At 44.8% G+C, this 22,735-nt stretch overlaps 1 protein-coding gene across 1 annotated transcript; it reads right to left on the bottom strand.

Moving 5' to 3' along the window:
• Nucleotides 1-9,235: 9,235 nt before the first annotated feature.
• On the bottom strand, nt 9,236-12,416 carry LOC310774295 (frizzled-7-A-like). The gene has a single exon (XM_083634340.1). It carries the CDS (start codon nt 11,833-11,835, stop codon nt 10,153-10,155), a length of 1,683 nt encoding a protein of 560 aa, XP_083490466.1. The 5' UTR covers nt 11,836-12,416; the 3' UTR covers nt 9,236-10,152.
• Nucleotides 12,417-22,735: the final 10,319 nt, after the last annotated feature.

Genomic DNA, 22,735 nt, shown 5'->3' with positions numbered 1-22,735 from the left:
CCTCCCTGATTTCTAAGTTAAAACATCCCCGAAATATGTTGGGGATGCAATTCTCGGCCGGGATGCGGAAAGGTTCACGGCACCTGTCGCAAGCGCGAATTAGAGCCATGCCAAAATCATCTGCGCCCCAAAATGCCTGCGCAAACGGGATTTGGGCAGTCTTAAAGGAGAATTTCGGTTTTTTCGAACCTGGAGCCATCTCCTGTCATTAATTATGATTTGTCCACTCACCCGGCGATCCCCGCGGCGTATCTGGGCGTCCTAGCGTTGTTTTGATATCAATAGCGTCCAAGTCAGTCGTAAAGTGGAGTTGATTTGGGGCCAAGTGTGAGCCTGTATTTCCTGCATCTAAATAGCTATTTTTCTTCCCTTTTTCGCCAAATATCGCCATAATCTGATCCGTCAACATCCAGCAGAGTGTTATTTCACCCCAGGCTGTTTCCTGGAGTGCACAGGGATCAAATTACCTCAAACGTGATCTAGGTCACCAAGTCTCGTGAAGTCCCGCGATACTTTCCTGTCGACTGGCCAAATACAGGCAGGACGCTTTGCGGTCGTGGTTTTAGCGTAACCTATGTGGGGTTTGGCGTAACCTATGTGGGATTCGAAATAACGAAGGTTATGCCAAACCCCACATAGGTTACGCTAAAACCACGACCGCAAAGCGTCCTGCCTGTATTTGGCCAGTCGACAGGAAAGTATCGCGGGACTTCACGAGACTTGGTGACCTAGATCACGTTTGAGGTAATTTGATCCCTGTGCACTCCAGGAAACAGTCTGGGGTGAAATAACACTCTGCTGGATGTTGACGGATCAGATTATGGCGATATTTGGCGAAAAAGGGAAGAAAAATAGCTATTTAGATGCAGGAAATACAGGCTCACACTTGGCCCCAAATCAACTCCACTTTACGACTGACTTGGACGCTATTGATATCAAAACAACGCTAGGACGCCCAGATACGCCGCGGGGATCGCCGGGTGAGTGGACAAATCATAATTAATGGCAGGAGATGGCTCCAGGTTCGAAAAAACCGAAATTCTCCTTTAACTACCAGAATTATTCACAGGCGTGGCAAGGCTGGGCATTACGTCAATCAAAACCAATCAGATTCCCGTCTCGCAATGGCTGTTTGCGCGAGGCTGCCTCGCCGAGGCATGCAATAGCACGTAACTGGATGTGAGCTGCCAGAACTGCAGGAACTGTATAACCAGCGGTGCCTCAGGAGGTCCCTGAAGATCATCAAAGACACAAACCACCCCCACAACAGCCTGTTCTCCCTGCTACCCTCAGGGAGGAGATACAGGGTCCCAAAAGCACGCACAAATCGCTTGAGGGACAGTTTCTTCCCGCAGGCCACGAGACTCCTTAACATACACAAATAGTGTAGTAGCTGTACTGTACTGTACTGTAGCTGCTACCATTACGTATGTCTAATGTTTAATTGTATGCTTAATTAGGTATATGCTATTTGCACCTGTGCAAACAGAATGTCAATTATGTTTAGGTATGTTTAAAGTATGTACATGCCATTTGCACCTATGTGCAGTGAATATGTCACTGTCTTTGACTTGTCTTATCACTTTACTGCCTTATTGCTTGTTGTTTCTCTTGTTTTCCTGCACCCATATGTACGTTATACGTTATTTTGCACTATGTTGTAAACGGAGTCTACAGCACAAGAATTTCACACGTGATACTTGTACTACGGAGTGACAATCAAATCTTGAATCAATATGCTGTAATTCTCTCCATGCGTAATAGTGGCTTTTAAACATGAAGTCTGGATCATGTCTGGCTAGTTAGAGCAGGCTGCATCCAACTCGAGAAAACTTCTCGGAAGAGACTAACGTTAGTGACAAATCTGGAGACTTTTTCTGACATGGGAATGATGGGATTATTACCAGCAAGCAGCAGTAAAAGCAGGCAATGACGATAGCTGGGTAAGTCCCGCTAGCATTGATGCTAAGTTAGCAAAGTAGCCTACAGCAAGAGCACAGCTGAAGCTAATTAATATGGACGTTAACATCCATATAATATATAGCCATGTGCTTGCGCGATGACATCATGTATTGGCTATGTCAAAGGGTGGCGATTGACGATCGTGCAACTCTAGTAGGCTATCATCTCTCTTGCATTTTTAAACTGGCAGATGGGGGATTCAACTTTTAGTTGTTTACTCACCTAATTTGGCTGTCTTCCAAATAATCCAGCCATGAAACTAACGCTACGTCCATTGTCCATTCATGAAAATAATGATGGGACATTAATGGTTTGTAAAGTGCCACCACGTGCCCACTCACATAACAGCGATGATTTGGATCATGACCTGCCAGAATTAAACAGCAGGCGCTTTTACGCTAATCCGGATCCTACACCGGCGACCGAGATGAATATGATACGGACTCGCGGGAGTGTGCGTAGGCCGGCTAATTGTTGTTTAACATGCAGGCCAACCGGCTAGGAGCGGGTTATAATACGGATTCCACTGCATGTTAAGAAGTGGCTATAGTGCGAGGACAGAGAGAGCTTATTGACAGATCGTCTGTGGTGCCAACGACCCTCCGGGTGGTTTAAGGTAAATAGCCTATATGTCCATTGTCCAACAAGTTTTCTCAATTAATTTCCCTCTTTGCGATGTGATAAAAGTTTCTCAGTGAGTTATAGTTGATTGCCTCACTGAATTATCTGCTAATACCCAATTTTAGCAGCATAATTTGATGTCTAGGCTGTGCGTAATGACATCTCCAAAAGGAATTCTACTTTGCGCTGCGCTGCACGGAGATACGGGTGCGCTCCGAGAGCGCGAGGTATTTGCGCGTAAAAGGTCCTTTTCAAAGCTCTTAGCGCAAAGTAATTGCGCGCTGCTGACGATCATAGGGTAATGCCATCTATCACCACATTTTAGCGCTGAAACGCCTGCTTTGGCTTGTTGCAGCCAATGCCCAGTACAATTATCACAGGCATGCGCTTGTGTCCGCCCCCAATTTGCATTGCGCACAGCGTTAAACGAGCGCAAACGCTAAATTCAGTGATGATGTCATCAGTGATGTCACAATGGCTTGGGTAACGACATTGTGACATGACATCACTGATCACATCACAATCGAGGCATTGTAACATTACTGATGGCTCGAGTGACATCACTGATGACATCAGAATTGAGGTCATATACATTGTGGCATCATCAGTCATGGTGATCGGGGGAAGAGGTCAAGGGTGAATTAAGGGGAAAAGTTAGTTCAGTCCAACCCGTCGCTGATCAATAAATGAGAGGTGCAAGCCTACTCAAAGGGGTGGTTTTAAAGCTGCAGTAAGCAGTTTTAAACATCAGTGGAATGTTAACCAGAGCAACAGCAGAGTAGAATGCGAATGACCCTTGTTTGTCTGCTGTGAATGTGATTGGCTAGTTTTGTTCTAGCTAAGCAGATTGTTTGTTTTTTGTCAGACCTACAACCAAAATTATAATGAAATAATATTGCCTACTGCTGTGCGTCCTGGTGGCTCACCTGGTAGCACGCGTACCATGAAGGCTCGGTCCTTCGTGCGGCCGACCCGGGTTTGAATCCAACCTGTGGTCCTTTGCCGCATGTCATCCCCCTCTCTCCCCACCTTTCCTGTCTGCCTACTGTCCCATCTAAAATAAAAAAGGGCAAAATGCCCAAACATAAATCTTTAAAAAAAATATATATATAATATATATTATATACATATGTATTATATATATAAATATATATATATATATATATATTATATACATATGTATTATACATATGTATTATATATATATATATATATATATATATATATATATATATATATATATATATATATATATACGGTATATATATATATATATATATATATATATATGTATGTATTACCTACTGCAGCTTTAAGGTCTAGTGAATGTGTGACAGGTGCGTAAGAGGAAAATGCAACTTGAAAACAATAAAGAAAGCTCCAGAACACTGTCTCACTCAGGGGCGATTTTAGGATCAGACCTTTAGGGGTGCTGAGCCCTAATGAGAATTTGGCTGACCTCGGACGGGGTCATGTGCCAATTGAAACAATTACCCAGCAAGAGCAGCACTTGGCGACAGCGGCAAGGAAAAGACCCCTTTAACGGGGAAGAAAATCTTGAGCAGACCTGGCTCTTCTTGGTGGGCATTCATCTGCCATGAGCAGTTAAGTTGAGAGAGAGAGAGAGAGAGAGAGAGAGAGAGAGGGAGAGAGCGAGATGCACAATAATGGCAGTAATAATGATAACATTAACAACTATAATCAGTAAGAGCAATAGTAATGCACAGTTATGAGTTATTTGACTGGTACTCTAAGGCCTACAAAATGACCCTTCAGCCGGAGGCAGAACTCACCATCTTCGGCTGCTCGGAGTCCTCTCTGAACTTCACTACAGCTGTGCAACAATCTCTGACACTGGGGACAACTGTTGCAAAAAACGAAAAAATCTTAAGGCATGGAAGTCCCCCTCTTCACCCTCTTTTGTGGTGGACGGACATGATCTCTGTTATACGGATGGAGATACTCGGGTTCCTGAGAATCAACTCACTTAGAAAATGTCTAACTACTGTATATGGGACCTGTTTTTAGCCTACCTTGATGAGGTTAGGGGGCGACGGGTGACTCGCCCGGCTGGTTTCCTATAGACCCCTTGCGTGAGATCCCAAGTACATCGCTTACAAGCACATAAGCACCTTACGTGGCTGGTAGCACCACTGGCATATTGAATGTTGATTATGTTTGTATGTTTTTGTTTCTTTTCTTTTCTTGTCTGAGCCTGTTTTTGTCTTGTCTGTTTTGTTTGTTCTATAAAAATAAAAATAAAAAGGAAAAAAAGAGATCTGTGTTTAAAATTATGATTATTCATTCCTGTATAACATTACAACTACACCAGCTAGTGGTGCTACTGTATTGATAATATCACTAGAACCTGTGTGTAAAATAAACAAGTGGGATTGGAATTAGTTGTGAGGTCAAATTTTGTGGCAAACCTTTGTAATTTGTAGCCATTGTTATACTTTGAAGATGACCTTGTGAGTTTTGAGAATAGCAACCCTCGTGTTGTTTAAACAGGGTTAATTATCCAAATCACATTGTTATACATGTGTTGTAAGGCAATTTCATTTATAGATGAAGATGTCCCAGTAGCTTGCTACCTACTATTTTAGGCCACATGTTTTTTTTATAATAATTTCAGATATGAAATAGCCATTCTTTTAATAATCTTTTCCTTTCCTGTCCCAATTACATAGCCTGTTATACTGCTCTTGATGCAATGGATGACTTTTCTCAGGCTTTTCCACTCGGACAAGAAGAAAATACTCATGTAAACTAAATTATTTGTTTGTTTGTTTGCTTGCATGAAAATTATCAAATTGAAAGATATTGAATATTGGTACAAAAAAACAGCTGTCAGCAGCTTCAATACATGAACAAATAACAACACATCTATTTTTGTGAATTTGTGGCCCCTTAAAAGTGTGGGTGCTCACAATGGTTTCATAGCACAAGGGGGACCACGCATCACACCCTGTGCCTGTGGACTGACTGACAAATGCTTCTTGACCAGCAGATGGCGGTCTCATCCAATTGATGAAAGTCCAGTTGAAACCTCCAGTAAATTGACATGATAGTCAGTGATGACTGATGAGCATTAATTCATATTACTGTCTAGCCTATAACCTGCATTCCCCAAACACTGAATGGTTTCTCTTTCACTTCTCTGATCAATGGATACACAAAGTGAACTGTAAAGGGGTTTATATGGAGGCAGCTTTGTGGTATCCTACCAAAAATAACTAACAGCAAGCAGCAATAGCCTTGTTTCAAAGAGAGGGTGTGAGACAGACATAATGACACATTTATTAGCGCACATTAAATTCAAGCACCTCTCCCTGTTTTGGTCGTAGCGTGCAAGAAACAAATCAGTTTAACAAATGACAAATACCAGCTTGAATTTGGAGCGTTTTACTCCAGAACTCTATACATCCAGGTCGGAAAAATGCCGCTACCTGAAGTTCATTAGTCAATATTTCCAACATGCCATTCTCAACAACACAATAGCTCTGTAAACAAAGATGACTCATAACATTAGTAACCCAGAAAGTGCCTTCGTCTCATCCCAGCAATCATTTTGTCAAAGTGCATCGATTTGGATAAAGGGTGGATATGAAACTCGCCAGGCTATTTAGTGAAAGTTGTGCAAAAACAGTCAAAGTTCTTGCAAATATCTTTGCCTGGAAAAGCTGAACGTATACAACGCAGGAAGAAGAGGGGGAGGTTGCTTGAAACATGCTTTACAGAGAGAATATTTATTTGGACAGAGTCTGATTTCACGGAGGCCCAAGGAGGGGAGGAGAGCCGGGAGTAAAACAGGGGAAGGGAAGGGAAGGGAAAGGGGGGAGGTTGGTAGGAGGATGGGGGGAGTCATTGACCAGTGACAGGATAGGGGAAACAGAGAGAGAGAGAGAGAGAGAGAGAGAGAGAGAGAGGGGTCAGGGTGGTAAACAGAGCCTCTGTCAGTCCCAAGGTCCCCGGGCCTGGGTTAAGCCTCTGCATGCAGGAGATCACATTTCCAAGACTGGGATACCTCACATTGGCAAAACATTACCAGATGTGGGCCAGCCAGGAAGAGAGAGAGAGAGGGGGGAAGCAGCCAGGAAGAGAGCGAGAGAGGGGGGAAGGGACTGAGAGACGTTCAAATCCACAACCAAACTGCACTGCCATGTTAGATTGTCAAAGTAGCCTGTATAGAGATGAACTGCTGGTACATTTGTTGTGCTTGCTGGTTGTGGCTCGCGTCTGCTATGGCTGTGCGGATGTGGGGAAAAGAGACCACTTCACTGGGAGCTGCGCTCAACATGCAAAGAAGTCTGCCAGTCCACACCAGTGTCTGGAGCAGTCCACACCAGTGTCTGGAGCAGTTCACACCAGTCCACACCAGTGTCTGGAACAGTCCACACCAGTGTCTGGAGCAGTCCACACCAGTGTCTGGAGCAGTCCACACCAGTGTCTGGAGTTCACTTTTTCACTCACCTTTTTAACTGGACAAAGTGATTAATACACCTTTTCTCCATCTGATTAAGTCACCCGGGCTGTTTTCATTGCTATTTCACGTATAGAATCACACACTTCGTTCATTTACTTGCTTACTCCCTCAGCGGTTCTCAAACCTTTTCACGTCAAGGAACCCTAAACTGACACAAATTAGACTACAGACACCCATTTGATAAGGTTTTGTCCCAGGGTCCCCCATCTAAAAAGATTGTTTTGCTTTTAGATGTTTTATTACATATACATAGTGTGAAGCCCATGACCATAATAGTCATCGTCTTACTTACGGATGGAATTATAGTGAAAATAAATGATTGCCCTTTTTGTCGGGGACCACCTGGAACACTCCTGGGGGGCCCAAAACCCCACTTTGAAAACAACTGCCTTATTCAATAGATAAGGTTTGCTACTATTAGAGAGGGTGTCTAAAACATTGATAGAGACTAACATTACTCAGGCTAACAGGAAAACATTGCTATTAGGCATGCCTACAACAGAATGACATTCAGCTCATTAGACATTTCCTTGTTAATACATGTTAATGTGCAGAAAAGAAAAAGAAAGAATCTATAGTCCAAGTGAAGTCTCAAATCTTTTGAAGAAGATTCTCAAGTCAAATCTCATGTCACTGTGTGTGCATGTTAAGTGCGACTTGAGTCCAAGTCACAAGTCCAAGTCCTCGTCTCTGGATGAGAGCATGAGGAAAGTGGCTGAGATGTAAGCGGCAGACTACAGGAAAAAGAAAAAGAGAAGAAAAAATGTTTGGAGAAAGCCGGCTGTGAAGCAGTGGAGTTAAGCGCTGGGTTTAACTCGTAGCATGACACGGATTACAGCCAGCTCCCACAGGTTAGAATGTCCCCCACTTCCGCTCAATGGAGGCTTCTGTGTCCGGGCTAGACGGGCTTAAAGAAATTAATGTAGGAAAGAAGATCACCCTGGGAGCCAGTTTCTAACAGAATAGGCTACATATTAAGACCATCTCCTGTAATATGACACTGAATTACAAATTTTTCTTTACATGGTTTTGCCAATGTTGTGACAGGGTTGCCACACCTTTTTAAACATCAAATTCAACGGCCTTCCAGGCCCGATTCTCTCCAATTCAAGGAGCCAACACAGAATAGTTTGAGCCAGATCAAGGTTCATTACGGTTACAACACTGACTCTTTTTATGACTAGCAGCTTTACACAATCTCACAATTAAAAACAGATAATATTGAACTGTGCGGTGTTGTTAAAAGAAAAAATCAAAAGAACTTCAATTTATATTCTTGCACAAAATATATAAATTCAACCACTTTCAATCACCCATGTCTATGTCTATTTAAAAAAACTTTCAAGGCCCTTTCTTTTTTCTAATTCACAAACTTTCACAGGCCCGTGGGAACCCTGTGTGCCTCAATTTGAACATTTCGGTCTGCGTTCCAACATGATTTCCAACTAAACCATCTTATTCTATAACTGAAGACTATTCTTGAGAACAATTATGTGAAATGACAAATTTACAAATGCATGAAACGAGTTGATTTAGGCTCTACATGTGTCACGACTGAACAGCAACATTTTTCCACACTTTCTTTTGTGCAATTCCCAAAACTTTCCAAAGTCCTGGAAGCGGATCAAATTCGTTTTCCATACTTTTCCGGCCTGTAATAGCCCTGTAGTAAGTTACACTTCTCCAGTTGCGCACACACACACACACACACAGAGAGGGTTGCCTTGTTACTCGGAACATTTTCTAGGGCCAGGACAAAGGGAGGAGGGCTGAAAAAAGTAGGAATCAAATTTCAGCAGGAAAGTAGGGCTCAGCCGTCTAGAGGCATCGCCGAGACAGAACAGGCCTACTTTGACGCTGATACTCCCTTTTACCAGAAACCACTATGGTCATTTGCCAGAGTAAATATGTGTATCAGTGTTATATCCAAAATACAGGCTTACTGTCGTCGCCAAAGGCACAGCAATGGAATCTGCAAACAAAGCACTAAGACATCAACTGAAAATCTCTCAAAAGGCATTCAAACCAAAACCTCCTGACATTGTCTAACACAGTACATCATCTACAATAGGTCAACGCCCTGGTTTCTACGTCAAGGTTTCTCTCTGTGAATAGACACTTTTACCAATGACACTCGAGAAGGCAGACAGTTTAAAAACGGTAACATTTTATTCTGTAAAACTGTACAGGTACAAGCCGTGTAGCATCAAAAAGAGGACAAGAAAAAACATTGTTTAAAACATGATTTTAAAATTCTCATAAATACATAAGTTCTTCTCAGAGAGTATATTTACAAAATATGTTGACCTATAAATGAGGCAGTTTTGATTATTTCCTTACAGCTTCTACACAAGCGTGACGTAACCCTAATTGAGTTCTCTCTGCCAGCTCGGTCTGTGACATGTGATTGTTTAGGGATGCTCGCGGGGTTAGTCCGTGTCCAACCAAAGTCAGCAGCGAAAAATAGCAAATACAGAATCATGAGGATGGAGAAAACACATTCCAAAACCTTAACACGTCTTTCTACCGGGGATGGGGGGGGGGGGGGGGGGGGGGTCATGAAATGGCACAGACACACAATGGATTCATTTCTCAAGGGCTCATCATCCGCTTTCTGTCTTCAATTAGTGTACAAATATAATGAAAAAATAAAACAGCTGAAAATGTGGACATATCATTTGGGTGTGGAAAGAAAACAGACATTGTCATTGTGACTGCCGATAAAATATAAAAGTAGTCTTTTCGGATATGGCACAACGTGGTCCTCGAGGGTTCATAATGCATGTTTCAATAATACCAGCGAGTTGATTGCTCCTGTCTGAGGATTTGAAAGAGGATTCAGAGAAGCCACATGCCAGTTTTCCATCCGTCCCCTTAGTGAACAAAAGGCTCAGTCAAAGGCTCATTGAGCCAGACGGGGCGATTCTCCACAAAACACGTTTTTTTTTTTAAAGAGTCCAACGTCCACAATATGTCCAAGTAAATGCTTGGGTTTGAACTCAAACCCCACTTCTGGTACTCCTCGACTTCGACCCCCAAAAACCCGACCACCCCCCCCCCCCCCCCCCCAGGTCTTGGTATTCCTACACGGTCGTCTCCCCCTGGTTGCTGTTGCTCAGTCTCTTGTAGAACCGGCGCCACGACTGCAGCGTCTTCCCCGACCAGATCCAGAACCCAGACGTGATGCCCACAATCATGGTCATCAGGTACTTGATCATGAACACGGTGAAGTCCGGGGTCATGGGCGCGAAGTTGCCGGCGGGGCACGGCACGGCGAAGCGCTTGCACGTCTGCATGTGCCATGTCCGCTCCCACTGCTCGCGGAAGGCCTGCTCGTAGAAGTAACAGGCAATGACGATGGTGGCGGGCACCGTGTACAGCACGCTGAACACGCCGATCCGCACCATCAGCTTCTCCAGCTTCTCCGTCTTGGTGCCGTCGTGCTTCATGATGGTGCGGATGCGGAACAGCGAGACGAAGCCCGCCAAGAGGAACGAGGTGCCGATGAAGAGGTAGACGAACAGCGGCGCCAGCACGAAGCCACGCAGGGCGTCCACATTGTAGATGCCCACGTAGCACACGCCGGTGAGCAAGTCGCCGTCCACCTGCCCCATGGCCAGGATGGTGATGGTCTTCACCGCCGGCACGGCCCAGGCCGCTAGGTGGAAGTACTGGGAGTTAGCCTCAATAGCCTCGTGGCCCCACTTCATCCCAGCCGAGAGGAACCAGGTGAGCGAGAGGATGACCCACCAGATGGAGCTGGCCATGCCGAAGAAGTAGAGGATCATGAAGAGAATGGTGCAGCCTTCCTTCTTGGTGCCCTGGGCCACCGTCTTGTAGCCGTCGTCCTTGAACTTATCGATACACACAACTTTGTCCTCCAGTAGAAAGCCGGCGGTGTAGGCCACGGCCACCATGAAGTAACAGCCCGACAGGAAGATGATGGGCCTCTCTGGGTAGCGGAAGCGCCTCATGTCCACCAGGTAGGTGAGCACCGTGAACAGGGTGCTCACACAGCACAGGATGGACCAGATGCCCACCCAGAGCTTGCCAAATTTCAACTCCTCCTCGCGGAAGTACATGAGTCCGTTGGGCTTGGAGACCTCGCAGGGTGCGCCACAGTCCTTCACGCCCAAGAAGTGGTAGTTGAGGTAGGTGGGGACCTGCAGCTGGAGGGGGCAGGAGAAGGGCTGGGCCGGGCGCCCGATGAAGGGCGGCAAGGTCATGAGCTCGGGCAGGTTGGGGGTCGGGTCGGAGGTGGGGATGTCTGAGTCAGACGTGTTCTGACCCACGCAGATCTCGCCCGCTCCGTGGACGGGGAAGTTCTCGCAGCGCAGCCTCTCGGGCCATTGGAAGCCAAATTTATTCATGAGCGCCTCACAGCCCTGCCTCGCCCTCTCGCACAGCGACCGGCACGGCGGGATGGCCTGCTCCAGCACCGTGCACACCGGCGCATACATGGAGCACAGGAAGAACTTGAGGTCCATGGAGCATTGGACCTTCACCAGCGGGTAGAACTGGTGCACCTCCAGCCCCGCGTCCTCCTGGTTGGTGTGGCCCAGCAAGTTGGGCATGATGGTCTGGTTGTAGGCGATGTCCGTGCACAGGGGGATGGAGATGGGCTGGCAGAATCCGTGCTCCGGTATGGAGATGCCCTTCTCGCCGTGGTACTGCTGGCCGGTGGCGCACGGCTGGAAGAGGAGCGCAACCACCACCAGAGCGCAGCCCGTTATCCAAACGCACCGCCAGGCTCTCCCTACCGCCATGATAGCAAGCCCGGAGAAGAAGGGGGAAAGTAGAGCTAGTTTATAGAGACTCGTGGAGGGTCTCTAAATCGTTAAAAGAAAAAAAATGAGGGGGAAAAAAGAGGAAAAAATTAAGTCCTTATGTTGTGCGTAAAAGAGCGTAAAAAAAGGCTGATTCAGGGACGCGTTCAACGTTACTGCTGCATTCCTTCTTATTCCACGGCAGTTTCCACAACTCTCCAAGAAAATGGTGGATTACAGGATTTATTCATACTCCAAATCCACTCTTAGTCCGAGTCTTTGTGAATTAAATCCTTTCTGTGTCGAGGGTAAAAACGAAAAACTTCCCAACTCTTGGGAAGTCCACTGACCTTAATTTGAGGGTTTGTAAAAGGAGGCGATAGAAAGTAATGTCTTCCAAGACTAGTCCTCGTCAGCCCTCTTCCACACCGCATGCAAAGAAATCCGCAGTCTCCCAACAAGTCTTTTTTTCCCCTCAAACACGTTTTCCTTTGAAATAAGTGTCCAAACGCGCTTGGTAAAAAGTTTTCTTTGTTAACGTTACTCGGTATTTAGTTTAAAACACATTACTGCCGCTCCACTCGTTATTTTTCCCCTCGGTGAGGTCTGCAGGAGAGTGAGGAGACTAATCAGAGTGACTCCACACACTCAACTCGGTCCTGGTCGGTTTCAAAGCGCCCCCCCAGCTATTCAATGCCTTGACTTCCATGGCAGGGGCGCCTTGAAACTGCCTTCCCCTGGCCCTCGCTAGTCCAATCGCACGGTTTGTTTTCTCACCCATTCCGTCTCCGATTGGTCAGAGCGGGCGAAGGGGCGGGGCGTTGCGCAGGAGTTTGGCCACATTGCCTTCACAGCTTCACAGTAATGCAATTTGGAAAGTAGAGACAAATCTGCTATAATATTCCAATGATATTCCATAGGCACTTTATATTGTGTTGGTAGTATCGATAGTAAGTTTTTAGTTCCCTTAGTGAGCTTATTGTACTTTTTCTTCTGTAATATTAATTTAAAAAAAAAGTAAATAACATTCCTACCTATGTATCTAATCTAATATTTTAATGCTATCTTTATTTTGGTATCACAAACAATCCTTTACTTATAAAGCATTCCTATAGGGACTTATAATGTATCTGCGTGGCACTCAGGTAAAGTGTTTAGTGGCCTTTTTTGTCTTCTTAAGCTATTACTAGATGTAGTTTATCAATTTTCTGTGATATCTGTAGCCTATCTAAAACGCATCATAGGATTACCAGGGATGTAACAGAGGATGTAACAGTCGAGTGACCTTTTTCCACTGTAAAAGATGTTAAAAAAGGAGATTTTTTGCAACATAGCAGCTATAGCATAATAAGTGTAGCCTACAGTAAGTAACGTGTGTGGGTTATGCTTAATTGAAACCAGTCTGATTTCCCCTTTTTTTAATTTATTTGTCAAGTCAAGTTGTCTGTAGGTGATGTGTTAAACCATACATATTAATACAACAGTATAGGGGGGGGGGGTGCACATAGAGGTATTCACAGTCTTTGTTTGTATTTGTCTTACTTTGAGGCTTTGTGAATGTAACTTTGTCAATTCATCATAAAAGCCTACATATTTAGCGTATATGCACAACACAATACACAATAGCCTACATATCGACAGAACATTCTGGATTTAAACAAAACCCTCAAAGCTGCAGATTAGAGAAGGTTTTGGGGCCTAAACAAGTCATTTGTGATCCTGTGACCTCCATGCTGCTGTGGCCACAGCATATGCCAGCAGGCCCGTGACAAACAGCCACAATAAGGCCAATATTTATAGCATTGTATGAAGTATGGAGAATGTAGGCCAGCCCCACTACAGCCGTGGTATGTGGAGGCTGTCGGGGGAGCCAAGAACTCTATCCTACAAATGGGTTGAAACTCCTCAGCTGTTTGCCTTTGTGTGTGTGTGTGTGTGTGTGTGTGTGTGTGTGTGTGTGTGTGTGTGTGTGTGTGTGTGTGTGTGTGTGTGTGTGTGTGTGTGTGTGTGTGTGAGAGAGAGAGAGAGAGAGAGAGAGAGAGAGAGAGAATGTGTGAAGTTTTATGTGCAAGAGTGAGCGAGAAAGAGAGTATGTATGTGTGAGAGAATGAGTAACAGAGATATGAGATGGTGTGTGTGTGTGTGTGTGTGTGTGTGTGTGTGTGAGTGAGTGAGTGAGTGAGTGAGTGAGTGAGAGAGAACGGAAGAGAGGTAGAGTGTGTGTGTGTGTGTGTGTGTGTGTGTGTGTGTGTGTGTGTGTGTGTGTGTGTGTGTGTGTGTGTGTGTGTGTGTGTGCATGCATGACAGAAAGAGAGAGAGAGAGAGAGAGAGAGAGAGTTTTTGGTGTGTGAGAGAGTAGATAGAGAGTATGAACGTGTGGTTGTGTGTGAGAGCCACAGAGAGAGACCCAATGACCATATGTTGCGTTCCAGTAATGGTTTGTACTGGGAACTAGGAATAGCCCAGTTGAGTGACGTCACACGTGTTTGGTTTTACGGTGGAACAGAAGAAGAAGAAGAAGAAGAAGAAGACGAAGAAGAAAAGAAGTACATCTGATAATCATTACAGCTCTACGGGCTAGCCATTGTTAGCAATAATGGTTGATAACAGCACATTACGCTGTATTTTGTGCATACAAACACGTGTCCACGGATAGAAGTTAGACAGTGTGTACGACTGATTTAATGAGACACAAATAAGACAGAAGTAAACAGAGTAGAAAATCCCAGTTCAGATCACATCACAGGGGCATTCCAGACCAGGGAAATTCCTAGTGTCCAGTGCAACTGGAAGGCGACAATATTCCCACAGCGGCCATTTTGTATAACACACTCAGGGTGGGAAACTCTACCTGGAAGAGCAAGTCCAATCCAGCTCTGTCCCATTGTTACCAAGATCACTTCACAAATTTCCTACTGAAAAAGAACATAGAATAGGCTATAGAAATAATAAAGAACATGAACATTATAGCCAACCTTGAGCGTATGAAAAAAATAATCTTGAAAATATTTAAGATTCAGAGACCTTGTTTCCTGCATTCTGGTGATTTTTTGTGTACAAAAATAGCAGTGAAAATACAGTAGTTGCTCACTAGCTACTGGCTGGCTAGCTTTGCTGCAAAACTCAAGCAGTTGTTCCCCAGATGGTTATCTAATGTGATAACTGTTGGGTCTAATGATCGTCATCATCGTGTATTGATATAAGGCTCGTTTTAATTATATGCCAGGGTTGCTGGAATTTCCCACCCGAGTGTGACGTAAATTCATAATGTCCGCCATGGGAATAAGGTCATGCTGAGCTAAAGATAGCCTATCTGGTCCATGTTGAGGAGGTGTACCACAGTCCACAGAGCTGGCACAGGCATGTAGGGATGATTTATTCTGGACCAGGGTCCAGATTCACCCATGTGATCTTAAGATATATCTTAAGAAATGACATAAGAGGAAAGTAAAAGTAAAAAAAGTATGCCTACAATCTCTGAAATGTACTCAAAAGTATAAAAGCTAAAAGTATTTCTACCAGCTGTTTCTGTGCAAAGGTAACTGAACCTCACGTCATATTACATTAATATACCGTAATTTGAAGACTATTACACTTAAAAGAAGCCCTCCAAACATGTTTTAAGATGTATAAAGACCATTGATAATTTGTGTGATATGGTTTTTCCGCAAAAAAGGTGCACATAACGTGTGTCCTGGTGGCTCACCTGGTAGCACGCATGTCACGGAGGCTCGGTCCTTTGCGCGGCCGACATGGGTTCGAATCCAACCCGAGGTCCTTTGCCGCATGTTGTTCCCTCTCTCTCCCCACCTTTCCAGTGTGCCTCCTGTCTAAATAAGCAAAGCAAAAAAGTGCACGAGACAGACAACATTACATCATTTTTGTCTGTCCAGCATTAAGACTAAAGTAATAGCCCATTTTGAAAATTTAAGGAGTAGAACGTACAGCTATTTGTTGTGTTTAAATGTAGGGAGTCAAACTAAAAAGTTGTCAGAAAAATAAATACTAAGTAAAGTACACATACCTGAAAATCCTACTTAAGTACAGTAACAATGTATTTGTACTTAGTTACTTCCCCTCTATGCCTGTATGGATGATTTAGTCTGAACCTGGTTTCTTTCTTCTAGGCTGTGTTTTCCCACTGAGATGTTCCCAGAGCATTCCCTCTCTCCCCCTCCTCCCCCCGTCTCTTCGAGCAGCAGAGGCCCCCGAGGGCCCGCAAATACAAGCTATGTATTTATAACGCAGAGCCACGCCGAGGACGGCCACGCATGGGAATGCTTCTGACTCGGGGCTGGGAGTGAGCTGCCAATGAGCCGCTCTCTTGATTGAGCATGTTAAGTGCCCTAGTGTGTGTGTGCGTGCGTGAGTGTGCGTGTGCGTGCGTGCATGTGTTTGTGTGTGTGTGTGTGTGTGTGTGTGCGCGTGCGTACGTGTGTGTGTGTGTGTGTGTGTGTGTGTGAGAGATAGAGAGATAGAGAAAGCAACATTTTAAGTCGTACTACAGTTTCTGAAGGGGTCTACCTCTAATCATAAACACCAATACCCCCCCACACACACACTCACACATTTGAAATATTTATTTATGTCCACATAAATACAAGTATGCAAAGGACATAAACAGTAATAGTGCAGTCAAATGCTGGGAGTCAGTCAGTTACATGAGCGCCCAGACGGCAACCACAATAATGCATACACATAAGAAACACACAGGATGATAACATGGAAGGTTGATATATACAGTTATACTGTAATGCAAGATAGCGGTCAGTATCCACTTCATGGGTACAAAAAGCAGCGCCTCCTCCATATTGAGCGGCTGCCGATACACACACACACACACACACGCACACACACGCGCACACACACACACTCACACACACACGCACACACACACACACACACACATGGAGGCACGCACACGCACGCACATGCGCACGCACACACACACACACACACACACACACACACACACACACACACACACACACACACGTTTGTACAGCTATTTTCGTGAGGACATTCATTGACGTAATGGTTCCCTAGCCCTAGTCTCGCTTGCCAGACTATCTCCGTTTTGCGCTGTACAAGCGCAGGAGTCTGCCTCCTCTTACTCTCACTCTATAGCGGGAAAAAGGCTCTGTTATCTTTACAACCATCCACCGAAAGTACCAAGCAGGCCTGCTTTATTGCACAATCCAAATCTTCGTCAAAACTTGCTATTTTCGGGCGTCCGGGTAGTGTAGCGGTAGATTCCCTGCCTACCGACACGAGGGTCGCAGGTTCGTGCCCCCGTGTTACCTCCAGCTTGGTCGGGTGTCCATACAGGCACGATTGGCTGTGTCTGCGGGTCTCCTCTGGTCAGTCGGGGTGCCTGTTCGGGGTGGAAGGCAACTGCTTAAAATAGCGTGATCCGCCCACGTGCTACGTCCTGCCGGTGAAGCTCCCCGCGCTGACCACTGTCAGGTGAAAAGAAGCAGCTGGCAACTGTGCATGTGGAGGAAACATGGTGCTAGTCTACGGCTCTCCCCAGATCGGCAGAGGGTGGAGCAGCAACCGGGGCAGCAGGGGGGGAAATTGGCCAAGTACAATTGGGGAGAAAATGGGGGGGAAATAAAAAACAAACAAATTTTCAGCGTGTAGGTTGCTAGCTTGCTCGTCGGACTGCCTGGAATTGCGGGTCTAAGACATCTCTGCCATTGGTGCCAACCATTTCAGTCAGAGTGAAGGGAAATCCCTTTCCGCTCCTTGCATGTCGCTGTCAAATGCCTCCACCGCTGTGAAACAACAACGTGAAAGGTGCACTAAGTAGAGTGCAGATCTCCGCCAGGCACCGCTACACCTAACCATGGCCAAACTGAAACCCAACTGCGAAGAGAACCGCTTGCAGATAACAAGGCAACATTAACATTGTTCAATTCAGTTTGGCATACGACCAAGAGTGAACGGCACATATTGTGCTTCTAGCCTGTCTTACAGTAGCCTATGTATTGTATATAATAAAGATTTAAAAGCTTGTGCGATTCAGTGAACATTGGAGAAAGGGTGGGCATTGAAAAGAAAGTGATGATGTTTGTTATTTACCTAACTTTTTTCTGATACGGGAGGCTTCATGGGTGCCGCCATTGGCGGAAGTTTGGGGGACTGCTTTGTTCTTCTTCGTCGGTTGGAAGCGTTTTCTGAAAATCGTGCATTTACGTTTCAAAAGTCATAAAAGTGATTCACGTTTGTGAAGATTATCCTGCTGAACACAAATGACCACTCCCATAAACTTTTGTTAACCACAGACCTTATTTTATGCATTTAAGTGAAATCCCCATTCTAAAACCGCATTCACTTTCCCCCCGTAAGCTCCAACATGCTACTTCCAGATACTATGTAAAAGACCAACTAGTCAGGAACAAGTCCATATGTAGACCGCACACTGCCAAACAAAGACGGTGACCAAACTTGTCAAAAAGACTTGATTTATTTAAGAACAACGCATTTCGCAGACGTGCTTCATCAGGCTGCTACTTCCGGACTTAAGGCCTTGATATACTTCATGCGTCAAACCCTTCACCGAATGCGAAATCCTCCCGTTTTTCCCCACAGACACAACCCATTGACCACACGTCTATCCCCGCAGACTGCTTCCAGTGAGTCAGACTACCGTAGCCCTAACATCACAACTAAATGCCTCACCCTTGCCCTAACCCTAACTAAACCCAACCCAATGCTTAAAACCAAGTCTTAACCTTCAAACAGCCATTTGAAGGTGTGTGAGAAAGGGAGGACCGCCCAAAATCTCCCCACTTTCCGGTATAACACTCAAATTGGTCCTAAGATAGTTGTACAAGTGCACGCACGCACGCACACACCAACACACGCACGCACGCGTGCACACACACACACACACACACACACACACGCACACACACACACACACACACACACACACACACACACACACAAATGCAGCGGACTTGACTGTGAAACTGAGAGAGACTGTGTGACTCATCCTGATGTTTGACGGGTCATAGTCTTCCGTCCGACCTCTCAATAGTTCGACCACTCATGAGTTAGACTACCCAAAGATCCGCCCTATTATTTTAATCTCATAAATCCGACCTCCCAAAAATCCGACCGCAGTAAATTAGACAGTTGCGTGGGACTCTCACACACACACACACAGTTCATACGGTTATTTCGGTGCCTCGTAAGACCAGACACAAAAATTATAGTTTGTTTTGTTTTCCAGAAATTCCAACTTGTTTGGTTCGGTTTCACACCAGCCAAAAAGCACCGACCAAAGTTGCTAACCCTAACCCTAACCCTAACCCTAACCCTAACCCTAACCGAGTCAGAGCGCACAGAGAAATGCACAGACTGCTTCTGTTGGAAGTGCTGTATATAGGCGGATTTACGCGAGGTCGAACTACTGGGTATGAAATCCGACAGTCGGAATAATGACGTTAAAATGGTCGGATTAATGGAGGGTCGACATTATGAGACTACAATGATAAAACTCGGCGTAGACATCAATGGTCGGATTAGCGGGTGGTCGGAGTTATGTGTAGTCTGACCTATGGGGTGTCGTACTAACGCGTGGACCCCGTGTTTGACATGCATTACAAGTCTAGAGCCTCTGCATTCAAGTCCAGATTAAAGTCTCATTAGTTTACAGTCTTTCTCAAATCCCCCCTCACCAGCCACTTTACACTCCTTTAACTACATTTTACTTTTTACCTTTTTGTTTGTGTGTGTGTTCGTGAGTGCATGCCTGTGTGTGTGTGTGTGTGTGTGTGTGTGTGTTTTAGTTCTTATCCTGAGCATAGACTGTATAAAAATATGGATGTGGCCACTCTGACATCACCCGTTTTGAAGCCTCGAGTTTTGCATTGTGAGCAAGTGGCCACTCGAGGAACTGCAGTTAAAAAGTGCCTTAAAAGGGGATGGTTAAACAGTGATGCCAAGGGTCGTGACAAAACGCCCTGCGATGAAAACATGTTATTTATTTACATAAAATTTGTGGATTATAACTTCAAAGGTATATTATGTGGTATGTATATGTGATTTTGGAGAAAGATTAAGTTAGCCTGGTGAACCATCCTGATCACGTAAACTCACATTCTGTTTCGTTCTGCTTGCCTCCAGCAATGTTCAGAAATTACTAAGTCCATGGGCCAATCAGGGACCTGCCTCGTAGTTGACAACTTAACTGTCCAATCAGGGACGCCGCTTGCAAAACAGTATGGTAGCTCCCAAAGCAATGGACGGTACAGCTTAACGTTAGTAAACAGCCATAAGTGCAGTTATTGCAGGAATAGACCCAATAACAACAATTAAACTACAACCAGTATGCACCAGTGGAGTCTCTCGGTGGAAAAGACATTTTCGCCGCTCTTCCGAGTAGGTTTGGATTGGATTTGGTGACGCTGATTGGCTGAAGGACTGAATTTGGCGACACTGATTGGCTGAAGGAGTTGTCCGTCAAGGCGAGTACTCCCACCTTCTGAAATGACTGTGGACAGATTGGAGTCCAGACTGATACGTAGAGCGAAACAGAATGTGAGTTGACGATATCAGGATTGTTTTAAACCAGGCCAAGATTGAGTCAAAACGGTTCTCATTTTCCCAGGTCGTCAAATATCCCAAAACGTCAGTATTTGACACTACAATTCAGATTCTACTTGACCTTTTAAAAGTTTGCGTGTTCACAAACATTCGACTCGCCCGCACGGTTTATCCTCAGCAGGGGCAAGAGGAAGAAGCTTCAGCATTTGTCAGACAATAAAAATGATAATAATATCTCTCGGCGGCGCGGCGGGGCCGTGCCTCTGCACCTTCTCCACAGCGCTGATGTGTTTTCTGCTGTCTGTTAATGGCAACAGTGTGCTATACTTAACACTGTTATGGCAACCACAGGAGCTGTGTAGGTGGGCTCTCTCCCCTGGCATCTGCTCTGCTTTGTCACCCGGGAGAAAGGCAGGAGCGGTGGGGGAGGGGCCGGGGGAGAGGGGTGGAGATGGAGTGGGTGAGGGGGAGAGGGGTGGGGGTTAACACTGAGAATCTCTACTGTGTTTTTGTTTCTTTAACCTTTATTTACCCAGCGAAGACTTGCTGAGCCTGTATGCCCTTTTTCACCAATGGCCTGGGGCTGGATTCACAAAACCCTCTTCAGAGGGGGGGGGGGGGAATCTTCTCAAGTGCCATAAAAGTGCAAAAAGAAAATGCAAAAAAAAAAAGTATTCTCAAAAACAGTTTTATATATTTTCTTTCTTATGTGTCTTAAGGGGGAAATGTATAGTAAATGAAAATTCTTGAAATGAAAATACTCAAATTTGATTGTCCCCCCCCCCCCCCCCCCTTAACTTTGAGACAGCCCTTCACCTGTCTTAAAATTCCTACAAAAGGTAAGGCCTCTAATATCATGTATTTAAACACATTTACTTTAGAAAAGTAGACTGTTCAAAGTCTACATAGGTTCCTGAAGGTCCTGAATGTATTGTACACTTTATTGTGTAGGGTCAAGTAGGCCTCTGTCTCATGTTAATTGAAAATAAGCTAACACATTTTACAGTTACCAACAGCAACCGATTGTTTAAATCAATTACTTCATCAGTTGATAAATCTATATAATTAATATGCAGTTTGATTCATTTTATTTGACTTTATTTCTATCTCATTTATGTTTTGTATCTTTGACAACATGTGCACATGAACGTCCTGCCAATAAAGCTCAATGATAGGGAGAGAGGGAGAGGCATACAATAGAGATGAGTGTGTGAGAGAGAGAGAGAAAAAGAGAGAGAGAGACAGGTTGAAGGCTGGAATGACAAACTCAAAAAGCAGACTCCAGTTCCAGTCCACTCCTCACCACAGCTTCCTGTCAATCTATTAGAGCGACAGCGGCTATAGCAGTTCCACGGGACGTCCCGGGAACTGTCTAAATGTGTCACTGTAAGTCACTATGAGTAAGAACTGGATCTTAGTATTCTTCGGATCTTCGGATATTGGTTAACACAAATGGTTCTGAATGTGGGGTCCGAGGAGCACCCGGGGTCCTTGAGGGTGGTTCCAGGGGGTCCTGTGAGTGAAGCTATTTGAGTTTTTAGAAGATCATAAAAAATCATATCTGACAATACAAATATTCCCAGATTTTGGTCTGAGAGACAAAATCTCATGTAATGGCTACCTTAATGTGGAATAAACTCGGGGACCTTAAAGGTCAATAATCAACTGAGTTAAACCTCTCTTTGGGGCCTTTTACAGCAGCTATGTGAAACCAGGACAGCGGATAGTGCTGCCATGACATTTCTATTTGCGGTGTACAATGAAGCGGCTCCAGCGGTCAGCAGCGGAAGACTGTGGCAGCCAGCTATGACTTAAAGTGTGGAACTGCAGCTGTGAAGCAGGGGCCGGATTCACCAGTGTTCTTAAGATAGATCTTAAGAAATGACATAAGAGGAAAATGTAGGAAGTTCTTAAGAGTCCCCCCCCCCCACGTAATTAAAATCAGATACAAAGGAAAACAACAGAAGATTGTGCCGGTAGAGACAGGAAACCAAAAATGGGTTTATCTCTACCTACAAAATTTATATTGATAATAATTCAGACAACTATTATTAAGAAGGCTCTTAAAGGAACACTCCAGCACAACCAGCTTTGTATCATCATCAGTAGTATATCAGCGCAATGTAAACTGTTTTGCAGGCATTTATTTAGTGTGACAGTTATTGAGAGTTGATTTGAGTTCAGTTGTGGACCAGTGATGTCATTTGTGCATGAATGACATCACTGGTCCACAACTGAACTCAAATCAACTCTCAATAACTGTCAAACTAAATTAATCCCTGCAAAAGTGTTTACAGTTCTCTGATATACTGTACTACTGATGTTCTAATGTTGGTTGAAAATC

The sequence above is a fragment of the Poromitra crassiceps genome, assembly GCF_964638095.1.
Source record: "Poromitra crassiceps genome assembly, chromosome: 3".
NCBI lineage: Eukaryota > Metazoa > Chordata > Actinopteri > Beryciformes > Melamphaidae > Poromitra > Poromitra crassiceps.
Note: the sequence above shows the minus strand (reverse complement) of the source record. Positions and strands in the feature narration are given on the sequence as shown.